Source organism: Bactrocera latifrons, unplaced genomic scaffold (genome assembly GCF_001853355.1).
Source record: "Bactrocera latifrons isolate USDA-ARS-PBARC rearing strain unplaced genomic scaffold, ASM185335v1 scaffold_93, whole genome shotgun sequence".
NCBI classification, from domain to species: Eukaryota; Metazoa; Arthropoda; class Insecta; order Diptera; family Tephritidae; genus Bactrocera; species Bactrocera latifrons.
The window spans coordinates 24,574-46,978 of NW_017537634.1; the positions used below are offsets into that span (position 1 = coordinate 24,574).

At 33.3% G+C, this 22,405-nt stretch overlaps 2 protein-coding genes across 8 annotated transcripts; both read left to right on the plus strand.

The window, feature by feature from the left end:
- Positions 1-587: 587 nt before the first annotated feature.
- On the plus strand, positions 588-21,708 carry LOC108977645 (alpha-actinin, sarcomeric). 7 transcript variants are annotated; one of them, XM_018947419.1, is made up of 10 exons: positions 588-676; positions 6,708-7,029; positions 14,382-14,798; positions 14,973-15,126; positions 15,311-15,459; positions 17,066-17,158; positions 17,224-17,574; positions 17,636-17,814; positions 19,442-20,576; positions 20,637-21,708. In XM_018947419.1, exons 2-10 carry the CDS (start codon positions 6,916-6,918, stop codon positions 20,793-20,795), a joined length of 2,751 nt encoding a protein of 916 aa, XP_018802964.1. In that variant the 5' UTR covers positions 588-676; positions 6,708-6,915; the 3' UTR covers positions 20,796-21,708. The 7 variants fall into 7 exon arrangements, with proteins under 7 accessions (XP_018802964.1, XP_018802967.1, XP_018802963.1 ...); XM_018947422.1 differs by having other exon boundaries at positions 609-676; positions 6,838-7,029; XM_018947418.1 differs by lacking the exon at positions 588-676 and adding an exon at positions 6,072-6,176.
- LOC108977646 (protein ultraspiracle) lies at positions 1,529-3,369 on the plus strand. The gene has a single exon (XM_018947426.1). It carries the CDS (start codon positions 1,769-1,771, stop codon positions 3,128-3,130), a length of 1,362 nt encoding a protein of 453 aa, XP_018802971.1. The 5' UTR covers positions 1,529-1,768; the 3' UTR covers positions 3,131-3,369.
- Positions 21,709-22,405: the final 697 nt, after the last annotated feature.

Sequence of the window (22,405 nt, forward strand, 5' to 3'; positions counted from 1 at the left end):
TTAACTTTAAACGCAAATATCTTTAGAACTATAAGTCAGCGGCAACTATATATATATTTTCGTGATCTGGAGAACGTCACCTTTCCAGTGGTACCCATTTTATCCTCGAAATCCGGGGATGCTATTCTAAATCCCAGCCTTATTTTTGGATATTCCTCCTCTGGAGAAGCTCTCCTATCCGGATATACCCCATTTATACGGAAATCCGGGTTTTTACCCCCCTTTAATCGGAATCGTGCCGGGATTATTTTGAAGGGGATGAAATTGATTTGGAAGAATAAATAAAGAATTTTCAGAATAAATACAATGTCACCTTATTTTTTGATCACGTATATATTATTGAGGTTAAAGCTTTACTGTTAATTGTAATGAAAATGTTGATGTGGCAACCTGGGATAAACCACTCTTTGTCAGTAGATCTGAATGTGCGAATTGCAATTGTAGACTGTCCAAAGATGATGCAGGAAGTAATTCATTCAGTTCGTGTTGTCTCTTTTTATCACATGGTGCATTGTCCTAGCGTTTCTTTGTGACTGTATGTGCAATACTATCGCAACATCAAAGCTATGAGTGGTGAGTGACGAATTGTTTGGTATTGTTTTGATCGGTTAGGTTGAGAAGCCGTATAATTAATAATAATTCATTAGACGTTGTGAGACGCAACAATTTCGATAATGTAAGTCATTAAATAAAAGTCCGTACAATCACTATTTTGGAATACATTGTCGTTTTTTCATAAACATAAACACAATGGTTATAAACAAAAATTTAGCAAAACTAAAATTCACCAAAGTCGGCATTTTAAGTTTGGTGAATTGGTTGAAGTGCTGTGTTTGTAAATAAGTGTTATATAAATCAGTGTTGTATGTCGAAAATTTGTTAGAACTTTGGATGCATACACTTATGGCAACATAATTAAGTCACTTGTATCTTGATAGTAATCAAAGTCATCTGTCCTTATTTTTATTCCATTAAAACAACAAATATTAATTAATAATCAAAAATTTCGTTAATATATACACATATTAATGCACCATTGTCAATTTGTTTAAACCTTCGTTCGAATTATTTCATTTCTAAAAATATTATTCCTAGCTCTGTTAGTCCTTGACCTTTTTTTGGCTAATACGCAAGTCATGATATGCATTCAAAATCGACACTTTGTCCAGATTCATGTATATTTCTCATTCATTAAGAAAATTTTTTTTATAACAATGTTTTAGAATTTACTTGCGGCTTGTAAAAGCTGGGGTTACTAACTAGAAATTAAACTAATATTTATAATTTCATTTTAAAAATTTTCCAATCAGTTCTGATAATTTTTCCTCATTAGCTAATAGTGCATTTTTTATACTCGTATTTTATTTGATCCTCTGGTTGACCTGACTGATTCCTGCAAGTTGTAAAAGTATAAAATGTTCGGTTACACCCAGACTTAGCGCTTCCTTACTTGATGATTTCTTATAATTCTGAATAGTTTTTGAAATATTTAGCATAAATAAAAATTAAAATATGTTAAACATGTAAATACTTTTCATAACTTTAATTGGTGCAGAGTTTGAATATTGGTAGTTGCTATTGGAAGTTACTATGTATATAATGTAACAACAAATTTCGAACGCAGTAAAAGGTGGGTTTCTTTGGTGATGGTGAAAATTTTGTTTGCGAAAATAAAATGTCGACACCGAAAATCGCTCATTAGTAAATTCTTTCAGACGATTATCGTAATATATATTTTTTTAAAAAAGTTTTATTAACATCATAAAAAATGGACGGTGGCGAACAGGAGCAGAGTTTCCGTTTAGGACCACTATCACCACAAGAAGTGAAACCAGACATTTCTATATTGAATGAAAACAATACTGGTGGATACTCACCAAAATCAGCAAGTCCTGTTTCTTTTGGGGTAATAGGCTTGCAATCAATGAATATGACAAATGCAGGCTCAGTAGCAGCGACCGTAGCGAGCCATAATCCTAACCAGATACAACTTGGCACACAACAGCAGCAACAGCAATATCCTCCAAATCACCCATTAAGTGGATCTAAACATTTGTGTTCCATTTGTGGTGATAGGGCAAGTGGAAAACATTACGGTGTTTACAGCTGTGAGGGATGTAAAGGTTTTTTTAAACGTACAGTAAGAAAGGATTTGACTTACGCTTGTCGTGAAGATAGAAACTGTATCATCGATAAAAGACAACGTAATCGTTGTCAATATTGCCGGTATCAAAAATGCCTGGCGTGTGGAATGAAGCGCGAAGCTGTTCAAGAAGAAAGACAACGTGGCACAAGGTCACAAAACGTACGTTCGAGCGATGATTTTAATCCTAGTAGTTCTGTCCGTGATTTAACAATAGAACGTATTATTGACGCAGAACAGAAAAGTGAACAACTTAGTGGAGATAATGCTATACCATTCCTACGAGTTGGACCAAATTCCATGGTACAACCTGATTATAAAGGAGCTGTTTCACACCTTTGTCAAATGGTAAATAAACAACTTTATCAAATGGTTGAATATGCCCGGAAAATGCCACATTTTGCAGAATTGCAGCGTGAAGATCAGGTGCTTTTGCTCAAGGCAGGCTGGAATGAATTACTCATAGCAAACGTGGCATGGTGTAGTATTGATTCATTGGATTCTGATTACGCTACATCTGGAGGTCATGATACTTCGTCCGGGAGGCGTTCTCCTATACGTCAACCTCAGCAACTTTTTCTTAACCATAATTTTTCTTATCATCGGAACAGCGCAATAAAAGCTGGTGTGGCAACTATTTTTGACAGAATTTTATCAGAACTTAGCGTTAAAATGAAGCGGCTGAATATTGATCGCTCCGAACTATCATGCTTAAAAGCTATTATTCTATTTAATCCTGACATACGTGGTTTAAAAGGACGAAATGAAATAGAAGTTTGTAGAGAACAAGTTTATGCTTGCCTTGATGAACACTGTCGTACAGAACATCCCGGAGATGACAGCCGATTTGCACAACTTTTACTTCGGTTGCCGGCACTACGATCTATTAGCCTTAAGTGTTTGGATCATTTGTTTTTCTTTAGAATTATGGGTGACAAACAGTTAGATCAACTTTTCTATGAACAGCTTGACGCACCAATGTGTTAGGGAGTTAAAATTTTATCTATTGATGAAAGTACTTGGTAAATTGGACCAATGAATGTTAAACTATTTTCCAGCTGACAGATGTGATTGTTATCATCTAATGAAATTGAACTAGCTGCTTAATTCTTCATATGTTTTTTAATCAGAATTACTTTTAGTAAGTTACTATTTATTGTAAACAATTTTTGACAAGTAACTGTATTATTATAAAATGAATAAATGTCTTATAAAATGTTAAAAAATCGTTAATATCTGAAGGGTAATATGTATATAGTATTAAAGTATAACATAAACGTATAAACGAAAATTTTCAGACTTAGCAGCCCATATTCATATGATCTACCTTGTGTTTATGAATATAGTACATGTGTGTTAATTTCATATTCTCATCCTTTTTAAAATGGTTAGGTGAATTTATCTTTATTTATTTATTTATAAATGTGAAAAACAATAATACAATTATTTTATTTACACGAAAAAAAGGAGCACTGGCTGCCAGGACCTTCGGCTCGAGATGAATTTATATTTTTAAGAGTTTGTTCCTCGAGTGTTTTAGTATGCATTTGAAGCCGATAGAGTTTATACCCTACATAGGGTATATAAACTGCATGGTAAGCTTGTAACACTCAAACGTCGGAAACTATAATATGTATACATACATATATTGTCTGTTTTTTTTTAGGTATCGATTTAAAATTTACATACGTTCTTTTTCTCACAAATAAGCTGCTCATTTGTTGTTGTTGTAACGTTTATCAATCTCCGCTAGGATGATAAGAGTTATCTAGGTTGTCGTCGACGTCATCTAGCGGGAGGATCAGAAAACGTGCCGTTTCGATGGGGTCGGACCAAAGGGAAAGGGGTGCTACATGAGTGGGGTTGGGTTTTATGCTTTAAAAATGTTCATGTGAAGAGTGTTATAATTTCGGTGCAGCCTAAGTTAATGTTCTTTTCATATAAAACGGCTGTAGTTCCAAACATAATTTTAAAGATTGTAACTCTGCTAATATAATTCTAAAGGTAAGACTTGTAGCATGGGTATTGAACATAGCTGCATAAAGGTGCAACCAATTTATTTCTTGATTATTTTAACGCTGTATTGAAAGTTCTTATTAAACGGCTACGTTATATTGACCAAAGGGTCTAGAATTTCGACGCTCAACTCTTCGTAAAAGCTTTGATTGCGTTTATTGAAAATCAAATATTTGGCCTGCAGAGTAAAAGAAATAGATGCACCATACGCACCAAATAGAAATTCTCAAAAATTAAATTAGTACAAAGCTGACCAATATTGTTAGCGTATATCCGATTTTGAGAAAAAATTATATATTTAGAGATAATAAAGGTCTAAAATTTACATTCGAAAACTATGGGAAAAATTTCTCATAACTAATGGTTCGAAAAAAAAAATTGTTAATTAGAATTCTATAATGGGTACATCGATTTGTTGGTTAAAATTATTGAAATTACTAAGAGTATTATTTTAATTCAGGGTAAAATAGTGGATAAAATATGTGTGTAATATTTAAAAATTAATGTGCGAAAAAGAATTAATTTAAACACTTGCACATTTTAGCGACTTTTGTTCAACTAAATTTGTAACTCAGCCAACTGTGCGCCGCCCACGGTTATAATTTCTTTTTGAAAACTTTCAAAGAATCAATGAGAGCATTTTCCAGAAATTTTTGGAGACAATATAAATTTAATTGCCATAGCCTTGCATTTTCATAAATGCTACATAAATATGCATATTTAAAGGTATTAAATAAGGGAAACTTATTTTTAAATGATACATCTATATCATATCTTTATAAATAAAAATTGCATATTCAAATCATAGCAGGTGTATGTATGTACATATGTGAGCGAGTGGGTGGTAATGTTATGAAACAGTTTACCTAAAAATAAATATATTGCACAGAGAAATATTTCACTTGTGAGCAAATTTAAAGAAAATTAAAAGTCTATAGCTAATAAGATGAATATACTTATTTCATATATAATATGTATGTATGTACTTAAAAATTACTGATATTATTCAGAGCGTTCAATCCTTGCATCGTGGCAATGCTTTCAAGAAGAAACATTTATAGCACAGAGAGGATGGTAATAATTTTTTTATGTACTGAGTTTCGACTAAGTGGCATTTTACCAAAAAAAATATTACCAAACAATGCAGTGTCAAAATTGCATATCTAGATTTATGATGTAAGCATACATAGGTACAATATATATGTATATACATATTTATAGTTACATACACTTAAATATTTGTGTTCTTTTGTACGTATAGAAGACATACATACATACATACGTTGTACATTTTTGCAGTATGCATACATAAGTACTTGATTGTCAAGTCTCTCCTGTATTTGTTCGTTTTTCTCAAAAGAGAGACCGGGCCGCAAAGTGCGATCTTCCGCACTTGCCTAACGAGTCGCCCAGTGGTCGGAGTCATGAAATGGTATCAAAAAATGAATATGTGTGTACTTACATACATGCAGGTGCATACATACATATGGAGATGTAAAGATACAAATAGTGAATTGTAAAAACGTTTTCATCTTCCTACCACTGAAACAGTCTGGAGTTGGCATTGGTCTTTAATTTCTCCGTTAGTTCGTCGCCCACCCACACATTTTCGGCATTTTAAAACTTATGTACAAGTAGGCACACATGTAGATTTGTAAATACAGTATGTAGGTGTGTACGTTTGCGAAAACAAAATAGCATCTACATACCTCAGTACAATCTTGTTTGAAGCACTTCATATTCTCACAAGCACGAGTATTTTACTCGTTATACCGTTTGTTTACTTGGAAATAAGCATACAAAGGTATGCACCTTCTTTTATACATATGAACATATGTATGTAGATAATATATTCACATATGAACGAGTATAATTGAGCATCGGTAAGATTGCGGTGCGGCTGCAGCGCGGTTTTCATTGCTTTGGGGCGCAGTTTGTCCAAACGCAGATCATTGGCGCAACATTAGTTTTGAGTTGGCTACCAACGCGAGCGGGTCATTCTCTTTTCAAGCGAAACGTACTGATCCGACACGGTTTTTACTTATATCATTTTATTTTGTCTTAGTTTATTGACGACATACATACATAGTTACATATATACATACAAAATGTCTTTGTGGATATTTCAAATTGAAGCAAATAAAAAATAATTATTATTTATTTGTATTAAAAGCATACATACATATGTACATACGCATATGTTACTTATTATACATAAATGTATGTACATACTTTATGCATGCAAATACAATATTTATGTACATATGTATAAATATTAAATAAAAATAACAAATAAAATTAATTCGAAAAAGAGGAACTATTTTTAACGAGTGTTATACAACGACAAGGCCTCTCCTGCCTATTAATTTTTTCTATTATTCCAAACTGTGGACGAACTGTGTCAAAATGTTTAAATAAATAATATATGTAGTGTTTATTAAAAGAAAGAAATAATTAATAGTTAATTTAAAAAATATTTCCAAAGTTGTAGATTATTGTATTGTGCTAAAGAAGATTCTTTATACTTTTTGTTTATTTGGGATTTCAGATCTAATATTAAGCATACTCCGAACGAATTAAAGTACTTTATGAACGCCCTTCTTACACCCTTCTAAATTTCAACCTTAAAAAATACAATTTTCATGATTTTGCTAATTGGAACAAATCAACAATTCTAGAAACGAAATACTAAGAATTATTATACAAAAACCTTCGATACGAAATTTAACGGATAATAACTGTAAAAATCAAGCAATATGATGATGGAGAACGGACTCTCCATGGAGTATGGAGATGGCTATATGGAGCAGGAGGAAGAATGGGAGCGCGAAGGACTTTTAGATCCCGCGTGGGAAAAACAACAGAAGAAGGTAAGTGACTATATTCTATAGATGCTACTAAGCTTTAAGAATAAGCACTTAGTACAGACGAATACATCACGAAATGAGATCATTCACAACAATCGATTTTCTTGAAATCTAATTAGTTTTTTAAGCATGACCATTTTTCTAAAAATAACCTCAAAAATTTTTAAAATAGATTTTTCATCCTACATAGTATCGACTGATTTAGTATTCACACAGTGTTGATTTTTAAATAATACATAGTTTGTCTTCGCTACACTTTTTCAATATTTTTTCAATATATAAAAAATGTATTTCTTTTTTAATTTCATTTCATAAGTCCATTTATTCATATATATGAATATATGTATGTATCAACACACATATGAAGTTGTATAAATGTATATGTTTAGAAATATTATTCTTATTTTTTGTGTTTCGATTCCGATAAAGTCTAACGAAAAGAGCTTTTTATTTTTAAAAATAGATTCAACACGACACATAAACTAATATACAAGTGTTTGGGGCTCTTACTTACTGAAATAAAATCACCAAATCTCAAAATTATGCATAAATTTAAATTTTTAGCATGAGTTTTTCAATGCTACCTTCTAAATGTGCTCGAGACCATCTAGCACTTTTTTCTTCAATATTATTAGCCTAATAATATAATATTATTTTTCACCACATTCCTTATATATAATCTCGGGAACAGACATACGAATGAGCATGTATGAGTGTACCAGATAGAATATGTGTAAAAGACAAAAAATTTCATTAAAAATTCTAATTTGCCAATATTATTAGTTGAGTGCTTCAAACTAAAGGCGATGTAATTTGTTAAGAATCTCTAATCCTTGCAATGCTTGGTTCTGAACTCCATACGATTATAGATAAGTAGGTCTCCAAGATGGAAGTTTTCAACGCTTTTAATATAACGGGGTTGTTTGACGTTGACTAGTTACTGTCATTAACAATGTCCGCATATCCGTACATACATATGTATACCAACTACAAGAAGCAATTTTAAGATAATCACTTCTCAGTGTACACAGTAAACCAACAACTCAAAGGCGCTTGAACTGATAACAGTTGATATCTGCGCGCTCATACAGGCCGTATTATTTGATAAATGTGGCATAGCAGTTGAGGTATTTTTGCGGCAAAGAAATTGTTTCATGGTTGAACACCTCATGTCAATGGTGTGGTGAATGGATGCTAAGAGAACTATTTGTTTGCCATATATTTGACAGATTTACGTGACTGGGAAGGGAACTACCATGACCTTGTAGCACTTTACAGATACCTAGATAAATAATGTAAAATTTTGCAATAATTATGGTGCTTGCATATGCCGTTGGTTTTAATGAGCAGCTGCATTAAAATGCTTTGTTGTTGTGGATCTTAATGATACTACTTAAATTAAATATTGCATTCTGTTGTGTTTTGCCTTTAATTTAGCAATCGAGTGCATATCGTAGTGTGAAATTTGAATATACAGGGAGGGGGAGAGAGTGGACACATTTGCCACAATTATCGACATGCACTTTCAACATTTTTGTACATTTAGCACCTGCTCAAAAGCCAATAGTCTTAGACTAGTTTCGTGAATGCCGAATAATTGTGGTGAAGCATAATGTGCATAATAATTATTAATGAATTGTGTGGCTGTCTAATCATCATCTCCGCCGGCTGTGGCAACTGAACGACAGACGAAAATTCAATCAGCAGCGTCAAATTTCATTCGCCCAAAAATGGATTGCGGTGAAGAAGTGTGCGACGGTTCGAGCTTTGAGCTTTTAAAGCACATCAACGCATTTTCCTAGAGAGTATTCGAAAATATTGCTCAAAATTTGATTATTTTGCGCATGCGCTTAAGTAGTAGCTTGCCAATTTATAAACGTATGCTAGCAGGAATTTATAGGAGTCGATGTGGTCAATCAGAGTCTCGTGGTAATGCAGAGTGAATGGTTCGAACGGCGGACAAAAGCAACAGCCAAATTTTTTCCGTTCTGTACTACTCACATTCTTAATATGTAAAAACCAATTTATGTACTATGTCCATATGTAAATTAAGATGAAGACTGTATGTGTATGCAAAGTATCACAAGATATAAGTAATTAAATAAAACAAATTAAGACTACACATTTTATTAAGATATTAAAGATCTTAGATCTTGCTGAGTTCCGTCTCGTCAATACTTGGACAATTTATTATTATAATATATAAGTAAAATACAAACGTACACTACTCATGCCGCAGAAATTTCTACGTTATAAATAAACTTCAATGTCCTTTCAGTTATAAGATTTTGTCATAGAATATATAATTTTGTATTATTTCGAATTTTATAAGTTGTCGCCGGGGATCAAAATGTCTATGTGACAGATGTCTATTTAAAGAACAATCATTTATAAATTATATTTTAAATCAAGGAATGTTTTATACAATTTGTCAAATGTTTATCTAATCTTTAGAAACGAATTTAAGATTAAGGGTTTATGGAAAATGGATTAATCTTGAATGCATATGATAGTTCGAATAAGTCATTCCTAAAAGGGTACCTTTATATACAGTTGCGAGCATTGAAATAGTAGTGGCAATTGACAAAAATAGTTTCGCTTTAAATTTTGTTTCTTTTATGGTATTGAAGTTGATTATTATTCTAGTTATATTCTCTGTAGTGTAACGGTCCTGTTATACACAAAAATAAGTGCGAAACTCTTACCGTTACTTTTCTACAGCTAATTATATTGTGATATCTGTCTTTATGAGCGAGCATTAAAATAGTAGTGAACGGTGAGCTGATTGGACACAGATTATTTTTACTAAAAAATATTTAATTTTATCAATCAAAAAGTTAGTTTCTTTTTATTTTATTAATTATCCAATGAAAAAAGCTAAAAAATATGACTGTGCATATTTTAGTGGGCCGCGGGAAGCACTGCAGTGAAGAGAAACGAAAATGAATTCAATATCTCATAAACAATTCTAAATCCTACAAGGGAGTGGAAAGAATTGTAGGGTGTTAAGCCACAACGACTCACAATGCAATTATTTATAAAAAAGAAAGACGAAAAAAGGGGCGCAATATGGATTCTTTCCGACAATTTTACACCAATAGTTGTAAGATATGCCAAGACTCGACCTAGAATGTCAGCTATGGAGATTCGGAATGAACTGAACCTGGCCTGCGGTGTTCATACATTGAGAAGACTTCTACATGAACATAATTTATATGTCCGCAGTCCTCGATAAGTACCGCTATTAAAAAAAATCATATAGAAAGTCGTCTTAAATTTGAAAAAGAACAGATTGAGAATTTGCCGATTGAGAAATGGCGCAACATCTTTTAGACAGAGGTGTCGAAAGTTATTCTATACGGCGGTAAAGGGTCCCGGCAATATCTAAGGCGGTCCCCTAATAGAGAGTACGACCCCAGATTCAGCACAAAAACTATGAAGCTTGGCGGTTTGAATTGCATGGTTTGGGGTTTCTTTCTTACAGGCCCAATTTTTTTGTGTAGTCCCAATTCACAAGATTACTAGCATAACGGACCGACACAAATTCGTGGATATAATGCAGTATATTATGATATCATTTGCTGAAGATAACATCCCACTGAAAAGGATATTTCAGCAGAATAGTGATCCGAAGCACACCAGTAGAGTGGCAAAGGCGTGGTTTCGGGTCAATGGAATTGATGTCATGGATAGGTCAGCTCAATCGCCTGGCCTCTATCCTATTGAAAACCTTTGGGCAGACGTTAAGAAAGTCGTATGGAATGACAAACCCAAAAACAACAATGAGTTGTGGACCGTAGTGCAGCAAGCATGGCAGAACATACCACAAAAAAGATGCCAGAGTCTAGTAGATTCTATGAAGAGGCGTTGTATTGCTGTTATTAAAAATCATGGCCATGCTGCAAAGTAATACTATCTCGTATAGACGGAACTTCCAAAAATCCTTCAGTTAAAAAAAAAAAAAATTATTACTTTGCTACTATTTTACTGCTCCCATCAAATTTCATATATTAACACAACTTTGGGAATAAATATATCTTACATCCATTCAAATTAAAATATTTTTATTAATAAACGTAGCCAGGGAAATATGATAAACTTTTCCATTTCAATTGATGTTAAAATGTTTTAGAATTTTGCATAACTCACAGGTATGTAAAACTCTAACACTCACTACTATTTCACTGCTCGCAGCTGTATATTTTTCTAATTAGTATGTTCGTTTATTTCACCTCCACCTAACGGATTTGTGAAGTCTTAGAACCTTTTCCTAGGAGCAAGAAAAAAGTTGGTAAAAAAAGTTCAAAAGCAGACACATGGTTTATTTGAATATTTTATTTTGGTTAAGGGGTCCAGTGGTCTAGAACCCTCAAATTAAGGGTATTTTCTGGATTTTTTAAGGTTTAAAAAAAGAGCAATCAATTTAAAACTTACAGTTTATTTATACACTTAGGAAAAGTACAAAAATATTTTATGTTAAATAAAAAAAAGATTTAACAATATTAAAATTGGCGTCCAAAAACTACTTTTTCGGCGTGCCGTTGATGATAAAGAAAAAAACTATCCATCCAAATCACTTGAAATTTTAATATGGTGTTTATAAGATCAATATCTATCCCTGGGACTACAATAAAAAAATTGATTTTTTCTGAAAACAGCTATTGTTGGACCAGTTTTAGATCGAAAAAAATCTAAGTTCTTAAAATTAAAAACTTAATCTTATAAACACCTTATTAAAATTTTGAGTGATTTTTTTTTATCAACGGCACTCCGAAAAAAGTAGTTTTGAAATAACTACGTATAAAGCATCCATTCATCGAGCGACCGCGCGCTACCTGCTAAAACGGCTGTAAAAGCGAATATCCTTCCAAAAATTTTACAGTATAATCTTAAAGGACTACACTTTCGAACTATCAAAAAAAAAAAAAAAATCGAATTTTTGAAAATTCTAGACCACCGGGTCCCCTTGAGTGGTCACGGATACTTTCTATCAGTAGCATTATTTACGAATTTGAATTCAATGAGACGCTTGTGGGAAGTTTGGTCAAAACCTAGTCTTGCGTAGTGGACATACATATAGTATGTAGCGTATATTAGTCGCATGGAAAACCTTCAAATAAAAATGAAGTAGTCGTGTTGGAGGGTTATTAACAATCAATAGACCCACAAACAATGCAATAATTTAGTCAACCCTCTCGGAGAGAAACGGAAATTACATGTGTACAATACTCACATGCATACTGCTATTGTCCCATTATACCATAAATTCACATACACTTACTTACATATCCATATATAGAAAACTTTATCCTACGATAGTTGTCTATAAAACGGTAAACCTATTTTATTTACAAACTTATACTTAGGAGTTTGTTTAATTATGCCGTATAGTGAAATGAGTTGCCAATTGAAACTACCAGCTCTTCAATGGAGGTAGAACCTGTTGGTTTAATTTACCAAAACGGTAAACTTAGGAAACCGGATTGTTGTCGAATTGGTTCAGACTCGGCGAGATATGGCGTTGATGCTTGTCTGGCCTCACCACCACTCCTGGTGCATAATTGTTTTCATTGTTATTGTTGCACGTAGTGAATGGTTATAAGATACCAGTTGTGCTGCAAAACAGCCATAAACTGAATGCTGCATTTTGTCGTTATCAAAAGAAAGACATCTGTTGCATTTCAATAGCGCGAAGAGAGAAAACAAGAATATTGGTTTGGGTGTAAGCCATTAGACGGGATTAGTCAGTTGCGTCTTTTCACCTCACAACTATGGCTAGCCGTACTCATAGCTACACTGGTACACGGACACATTCATGCCTTTGCATCAGTGTGTGTGCGCATACAATGTCAATGAATAGTGCAAAACGGTAATGCAATTGAGATCAATGCATAACGGATTGTGTTGGCTGCGATGCAACTCGTTTCGATTTGTATTGATGTGTTATATGCACATGCATGTATGTACGTATGTTTTCTTCAACTGTTAGATACGCAGATACCGCTTTCTAGCAGTCCTATTTAATTTGATCTTGTTTAATCTACAAAAGATTCGAATTAGTTTTCTGAAGTTGGAATATTTTTCTTCCCATACATACATATGCACTTTGTACACGTATAGGTATACATACCATATGTACGAATATTTCTAATCGCATATAAACTGTTTTATATGAACAATAAGCCCAACTTGTTGGCCATACAACGAACTAATTTATTTCGTGCTCATGTCCTACAGGATGAAAATTGTCAAATTTTGGTCAAAGAAAGTACATACCAAAAATGTTATTCAAGAGAAAATATTGATTATATAATAATTTTGCTCTTCTTTAAATTCTATAACACGTGCCTTCTATATTAGCAAGAGAACAGTATACAATATATTGTAATTAAAAAATAATATTACTTCTTTTGAAATAAAAAAAAAGTAAATATAAAAAAGTCCGTACGAGTTGGAGTCTTAAAAGCGTTTCTCAAATGAAGATATATTCAAATTGCCAAATCACTTTCATTACTTCCAAATTAGAGTTTATAAGTTATGATTTCATATACGAAAAATATTCATACATTCACTGTTTCAAATAACATACTTTATATACTATATAACCTACGCCGACAAAGTGCTTACCAAACCATAACAAACAAAAAATAATAATTGAAAAGCTGATTTTCCGATCGTTATCAAGACATTTCTGAGACATTTTTACAAATTTTTAAATTTTGTTAAACTTTTAATTTTTTGTTCTTTTGAATTTCCTTTGAGTTTATTTACTGATGAGAGATCCCTTTTGCATATCTAAAAACAAAATATTCTATAATTTCAATATAGGAAACTACTTAAAGGTCGGTTTTATTTGTACCGTGTACATATTTAATTGATTTGTTCTCCGGCCTATGAAACATTTAAATACATATAATTAATCTTAAAACGTTATTATTTTTGTGGAAAAATACGAGACTTGGATTTGCATTAGAATAGTCGTATACGGGCTTTATGTGTCTGTAGCTGGCTGTCCAAACCTATTAACATGGGTGGCGATAAATACATATGTATGTATGTATCTTTAATTTGGAAAGTGGTTATAATAAAATGTGTTTCTCAAATATTTGAAATGTGCCCAATATTCAGGGCTGTAAAGAGAAAATTGGAGGCTATACATTAGAAATTGTTACGAATTTTTGATTTCCGAGCTCCACTCGTTCACTGACAATATTTATATATTTTACTCAGATAGATAAAGAAATATTCAAGGCAGTCAGCTTTCCGAACTCAAATTATACCTTCTGTAAACATCAACCAGTTTCATACTTATTCATAAAGCAATATCCTTTTTTGTGGTTTTTACATTTACACAGACATTTACAGCGTGGTGCAATAGTCATTTGCGTAAGGCTGGAACATCTATCGATAATATTGACGAGGACTTCCGTAATGGATTGAAGTTGATGTTGTTGTTGGAAGTGATTTCCGGTGAAACTTTGCCAAAACCCGATCGTGGCAAAATGCGCTTCCACAAGATCGCGAATGTCAATAAGGCGCTGGACTTCATCGCATCGAAAGGTGTGCACTTGGTATCGATTGGCGCTGAAGAAATTGTCGATGGCAATTTGAAGATGACTTTGGGCATGATTTGGACCATTATTCTGCGTTTTGCTATTCAGGATATTTCCGTTGAAGAGATGACCGCTAAAGAAGGCTTGTTGCTATGGTGTCAACGCAAAACTGCTCCCTATAAGAACGTCAATGTTCAAAATTTCCACCTTTCATTCAAGGTAACTTCAAATGCATACTCTAGTGGACACAATTCAGTTATACAAGTATAAATCTATCAAGTTATGTATACATACATACAAGTATAACTGAGTTAGGTGCGATAGGGGGATATATATTTGATTGTACGCACTAGTGTCGCATAATATTGATATTTTATATGTTTTATTATACAGGACGGTTTAGCATTCTGCGCCTTGATTCACCGTCATAGGCCTGACTTGATTGATTATTCCAAACTCTCCAAAGACAATCCATTGGAAAATCTCAACACTGCCTTTGATGTTGCTGAGAAATATCTCGATATTCCAAGGATGTTAGATCCAGATGGTAAGTAGATGAAGTTTTCAGGTGTCATTATACATTTACATACATATATATCACCCTGCAAATAATTTGTAATGACATTACATACATAAGTATCATCATTATAAGTATTCAACGTTTAAGACTTAAACTTAAACTGGTTTTTGTTTTTTTATAACTTTTCAAAAACCACGAAACACTTCGTTAGATCTGATCAACACTCCAAAGCCGGATGAACGCGCTATTATGACTTACGTGTCCTGTTACTATCATGCTTTCCAGGGAGCCCAACAGGTTGGAAATGTGACGCATGTACCCGAACCCACAAGACAATACACCTACGTCCCGAATTACAATGTGACTAAACTTCACATCAATACACTTATTCATTTTGTTCTTTTACAGTTTGTTTTTTGGAAAATGCAACCTTTATGCATCAATTATAAATAGCATTTAGGCGCTCTAGTCAAATTTGTGGAAAATTCTTAGTAACTACTTGGCACAATACGCTGCGCGCTAAACGCTACTTGCTCCTTATGCTCACTACTTTTACATTTTGTATTGATACTGATTTTCTCTTTAACTTATTCATTTCGTTTTAACTTCTTGTGATGTGGCTTAAAAAACTAAGCAGAGTTCCAAAAAATCTCTTTCCTTCTCAAAATTTTGTTACAATAAGAAAATAAATTTTGTTCTTGCATATATACAGTTTGAAGTAGTTCTGCCAATTTTAGAACTGTGTAGAATAAATAAAACACTTCGAGTAATTGGCAGTTCTAATTGAAGTTGGGTCTTATATATCTTTATGAATTTGTCGAAAGTTATACCAAAGACAAGAAAATACACTCCTTTGTTTAATGAACAATTATTTTTCCAAAAGGCAAATTAAAAACTCATAACACAGAAACGGATCAACAATGATTAAATGTTTTCCAAGGAAATCTGTGTGTGCATGCTAATTGGACCAAAGGTTAAAATTATTTTACTCTCAAACTAAATTCGAAATTTCCGTAACCTCCAAAATGCACACGCACATATACTCAATCAATTGAGGCAAATTTGATATGATTAATACGATTATAGTGTAGTATAGGTATCGTCATTGTCTTGATCCGTAACCATCGATCATCGCTTCATTACCTGTCGCCTTTTGCCTGAATGTTCGAATGAATTTTTTTCGATTGTTTTACAAGTGCACACATTTCTAACAATAAGTTGCATGCTATTTGCGTTATTTTTTTTTACTAAGTTTACAGGTTTTGCGATTATTCACGAAGTGTTGCTTTGATAATTCTGCAATGATGATTTTGTTAATAAAAATTCTTTAATAATGCTGCTTGTTTTTTTGTTTCAAATAAATGTACTAACCTGTGTTCTGTTTGTTGCTTTTCTTACTTAATTCCTAACAGACTTGCAGAATACTGCGCTGCCAGATGAACGAGCAGTTATGACGTACGTGTCATCGTACTATCATTGCTTTAGTGGCGCTCAAAAGGTCGGTGCTCGTTACAACATATTTGCAACCATTAACCTCTATGGGGATAATACTCTCAAAAACCACTAGCGGATTCACTAATTAGAACTATAAAACGATTTAGTTCTGAATGCAATGCTTAATTGGGGTATACATACATATCGTATATAATATATATGTATAATATATAAAAGCCTACAAATTTTGTGCAGACTTTATTGCTTGGTCAGAGTAATCAAAATTGAAATTTAATTGAATTATTATAATTTGATAGTGTTGTCCCCATAAAGAGTATTTTAATTGACATTCCAGTGAATTCTAATCGGAATGTTATGTACATAATGTACTAGAATACCCAATTTAATAGCTTTGTTAAATTTAAACACTTTATTCTAAGTTATGTTGAAAGCGTTCATTCTAATACGCAATAAATGAAAATGTATGTAATGCAGATAAATGCTTACAATAATGTATCTTATCAATTGCCAGGCGGAAACCGCAGCTAACCGTATTTGCAAAGTGCTTAAGGTGAACCAGGAAAATGAACGTCTTATGGAGGAGTATGAACGACTAGCAAGCGATGTAAGTAATATATTTAGTGCAATTATAATGGCATGTTGCATTCATATTTGATTTCGTACTTACAGCTTTTGGAATGGATACGCCGGACTATGCCATGGCTAAACTCCCGCCAGGCAGATAATTCTTTGGCTGGTGTTCAAAAAAAGTTGGAGGAATACCGTACTTATCGTCGCAAACATAAGCCGCCACGTGTTGAGCAAAAAGCAAAACTCGAAACTAACTTCAACACTTTGCAAACGAAACTCCGTTTATCCAATCGTCCAGCCTACTTGCCAACTGAGGGCAAGACCGTCGGCGATATTTCAAACGCCTGGAAAGGTTTGGAACTAGCCGAGAAAGCTTTCGAAGAGTGGCTTTTGGCTGAAACGATGCGCTTGGAACGCTTGGAGCATTTGGCTCAAAAGTTCAAGCACAAGGTATATCTGTCATATTATCCTGTAGAAAATCCCACAAATTACATTTATTTGCATTTCAAAGGCTGATGCCCACGAAGATTGGACACGGGGTAAGGAGGAGATGTTGCAGTCTCAAGACTTCCGTCAATGTAAATTGAATGAGTTGAAGGCACTCAAAAAGAAGCATGAGGCTTTTGAATCCGACTTAGCCGCTCACCAAGATCGTGTAGAACAAATTGCAGCAATTGCTCAAGAGTTGAAGTGAGTAGAACCTAGAATTATTATGTATTTTAATACTTTTAGTGTTACTTATAACTGGTTATATCAGTCTATAGCCCTAAAAAGGCTAATTATTCCGAGAGTAAAGAAGAAGCAATCAAATTTCTTTTTATTTTTGGATATATGAAGCATTTTTACTGGGATCAATTTCAGAAACACCTTTTTAAGCAGGACCGATCGCCCGGTCTGAAAAATGCAGTTGCTATAGCATATTGACCCAAACGCTTCCACAATACAACGGATTTGATATTGAAAAGTTTTCTTGAAATTTCGCATTGATCATTGTTCAAGGTAACCCTTAAATTTCTAAGGAAATTGTTTACCTCAAACCACCAGCTGCATACAAACTTAACAATTAAAATCAAGCCCTTTTATGACTTCCAATGCATATTTTTATATAATATTTTCGCAACATGTTGCTTACAGAGTATAAGAGCTTTATTCATCTAAATGGTATCACCCAAAACTAATCGAGACAGATATTGAATTAAATATTACCTAACATAAGCATTTCGAACTTTCGGTTTGATTTCTACCATATTTATCGGTCAATATGATAGATATATTACCAGAATTAAGTGAAGGTTTAATATTGGATACATTACAGTTTATTGCCGGAAATGTATAAAAGCATCTCAAATATTGATTGCACCTATATTCAACATTTTAGCTATTCTGGTTTTTGTTTTTATGTTTCATGTTCTTTTTAATTTGCTATGAATGACTGGGCGTCGTTCGTCACGCATGTTTTAAGTAAAAAATAATATCCTCATGCATTTTTTTAACTTTAACATGAAAAGCCTATGCCCAGCCCCTGGTTCTAAGTTACTTTCCCATTAAAACTCAGCCAAATCGGTTCAGACGTTCATTAGTTACACATAAATTGTGTAACTAACACTACTTCTATGTAATTGGTCTAGACCTTGCACTACACACCATTTCCCTAATATAATATAAAAAACTCCGATTATATTTTTGACTTTGTCCTTAAATATACCCCAATATACTTATTAATTTTAGCACCTTGATTGGGTTTCTATCTTATTGATATTAAATAGGTTGATTTTAATATATAGATTTCTAACACAGAGCAAAATATTGTAATGAAACAAAGTGACTTATAATTCGATCCAATCGGTTTCTTCGAATAATCCATGTTTAAATCCTACGCAAATAATTTTAATATACAGTTGTGCAACACTACAAGTATTACCCAGGCTTTGATCATTTGCGAGATTATAAAATGTTCAAATTTTGTAAACTTGAACTTAGTGTGTTGACTGTTTATTAAAGAATACAAAAAAAGGTTTGCAATGTCCTTCGATGACTACCCGTATTTAGTAAAAGCTTAAAGTCGTGACTTAGTCCGTTTTGGTTACGTAGAAAAGACTGTCGTGGGAGTGATTTGTGGCCACAAGAAGAACGAATGGGTCCTTCTATTATATATTACGAAATCATTTCTACAGGCTTGCTTTACTAGTAAAGAGCAAAATAAGAACACTTTTTAAGCAATTTATTAATTTAAAAAAATTCAAAATGCAAATTGCAAAAATTTAATGAAAATATAGATTTGTATTCGTTATTAATGTTATCTCCTTTTGTTTCTTAGCACTCTGGAATATCATGACTGTGTTTCTGTTAATGCTCGTTGCCAGCGTATCTGTGATCAATGGGATCGTTTGGGTGCGCTCACTCAGCGCCGTCGTACGGCTTTGGATGAGGCTGAACGCATTTTGGAGAAAATTGATATCCTGCATTTGGAGTTCGCTAAGCGGGCCGCTCCATTCAATAACTGGTTGGATGGCACCCGTGAAGATTTGGTTGATATGTTCATTGTACATACAATGGAGGAAATTCAAGGTCTCATACAGGCGCATGATCAATTCAAAGCCACATTGGGAGAAGCTGACAAAGAGTTCAATTTGATTGTGAATTTGGTACGTGAAGTAGAGTCTATCGTTAAGCAGCATCAAATTCCTGGAGGACTGGAGAATCCCTACACAACACTTACTGCCAATGACATGACCAGAAAATGGAGTGACGTTCGTCAATTGGTACCTCAACGTGATCAAACTCTTGCGAACGAGTTGCGTAAACAACAAAATAATGAAATGCTACGAAGACAGTTTGCCGAAAAGGCCAATATTGTTGGGCCATGGATTGAACGACAGATGGATGCTGTTACTGCTATCGGAATGGGATTGCAAGGTTCTCTTGAAGACCAATTACATCGCCTTAAGGAATATGAACAGGCTGTGTATGCTTACAAACCTAACATTGAAGAATTAGAAAAGATCCACCAGGCTGTACAAGAATCGATGATATTCGAAAATCGTTACACTAATTACACAATGGAAACATTGCGAGTTGGCTGGGAGCAATTATTGACTTCCATCAATCGTAATATCAATGAGGTGGAAAACCAAATTCTTACACGTGATTCTAAGGGAATCAGCCAAGAGCAATTAAATGAGTTCCGCTCCAGTTTCAATCACTTTGACAAGAATCGTACAGGCAGACTTACCCCTGAAGAGTTTAAATCATGTCTTGTCTCCTTGGGTTACTCTATAGGAAAAGACAGACAAGGTGAAATGGACTTCCAAAGAATTTTAGCTGTTGTCGATCCCAACTCCACTGGTTATGTGCATTTTGATGCCTTCCTTGATTTCATGACACGCGAAAGTACCGATACCGATACCGCTGAACAAGTTATTGACTCATTCAGAATCCTCGCAGCCGACAAGGTACGATATACTCATATTAACAATTATAAATTAATAATTATTAAAAAAATCATCTTTCAGCCATACATATTACCAGATGAACTTCGACGTGAACTCCCTCCAGATCAAGCAGAATATTGCATCCAGAGAATGCCACCATACAAAGGACCAAATGGAGTACCCGGCGCTCTTGACTACATGTCCTTTAGTACCGCACTGTATGGCGAAACTGATTTGTAAAAGAGAGGTGTCAACAATACCGGAAACATCGAATAGAAATCGTAAATTCACGACAGGACGCAAAATCGATAGTACTCATGTTATTGCAAAGCCACGAAGTCATTAACCAGCAAAGCAGTGAAATGAAAGCGTTTCCTAAAGTGTGTTTTTCGTACATTATATTTCCGGATTTCTGACAATTTTTTTTAACTATCATTACTAACAACCATCAGAACGGTTTTCTTAGTTCAATTCAATAATGTAAAATTTTGTTGTGCATATCGAAGTACATATCTAATTACTTGGGATAATGAGGGCACAATAATAACTCAGTGCATTCAAATGCATACATATGTACGTACACTCGCCCAAAATGCTTGCCATTGCCATGTTTAAAATCCTAAATTCAATCGTGATTATATATACAAATTTCCTGAATATACGTTTTAGACGGGATAAAATATTTGAAAGAACTTGGACTGTTGTTTGGACAAGGACGACGCGTATTAAATAGATGATTATGAGGATAATTAAAAGCAAGAAATATAAAATCAATTAAAATTCTCAAATACATTTCTTGGGCGAATAATATAAAATATATTTATTTTTTGGAAATTTTTGTTATATTAATTTAATATTTATTTTGAGATTATTTATAATGATTTCATAACTCTTTATTTAATTCTAAATACGTTTTATATAATTATTATATAAACTTAGTATATGTTACAATGATTGAGAAAAAGAGAATAGAGGGCATTATATGATAATTTGTAAGGATTATAGAATGTTCCGTTGATATCAAAATGAAGAACATCCATCAAACATCCATTAAAGTCAAAAAAATATACTTTTGTATATTAGATCTTCTGTCAACTATACATACATAAATTTGTGAGTTTAAAATAATCACATGAAGAGATAAAAAATAGAAGTTCCCTTGTTTGTTTTTGGTTTATATTCGAATTTGGGTTACTTAGTATAGTTTCGGCAACTCCGTAGTTTTTTTTTTATATTACATACAAGGAAAAACGTGTTTTCATTTGCTTGCGGGGTGACATTGTGTGGACTGCCGCAATTCTGATAAGTTATCAAAGAGTATACTTCCGTGTTGGTTTTCTGCCTTTAATTGTACAACGTATACAACTACATACTAGAACTATTGCGGTTATTCGTATAGATTTGAAATTGCTCTGTCAAATCCCTGGCAGAGGATTTTGTAACTTTGTGTGTTTAAGGAATATCCTAAGGAATCTAACCTAACCTATAAAGGTAGTAAGACTATATCGTCACCTGAAATGGAAAATAACGTAACAACATTTTCGGAAATTTACGGCATGAATGAAACACGAAATAAAAAGGAACATAAGTGAAAAGAAATTTTAATATTGGTTAAAATTGGTTTATATCTGAGCGCAGAACCTGAAAATGTTGGACATATATAATATTATGTATGCAATTTGAAGTAGAGAATCGTAATATATAAGTCGCTCAATTTCGAATTTTTTGATTATACGTTATTTTGCATTTCAGGTGACGATATGAACTTTGTTTTGATGAGTACAGCTTTTGTTCTTATATATGTATATTCGTATTTTGTGGTTTTGACAGTTACGCACCTTTCGTTTCAT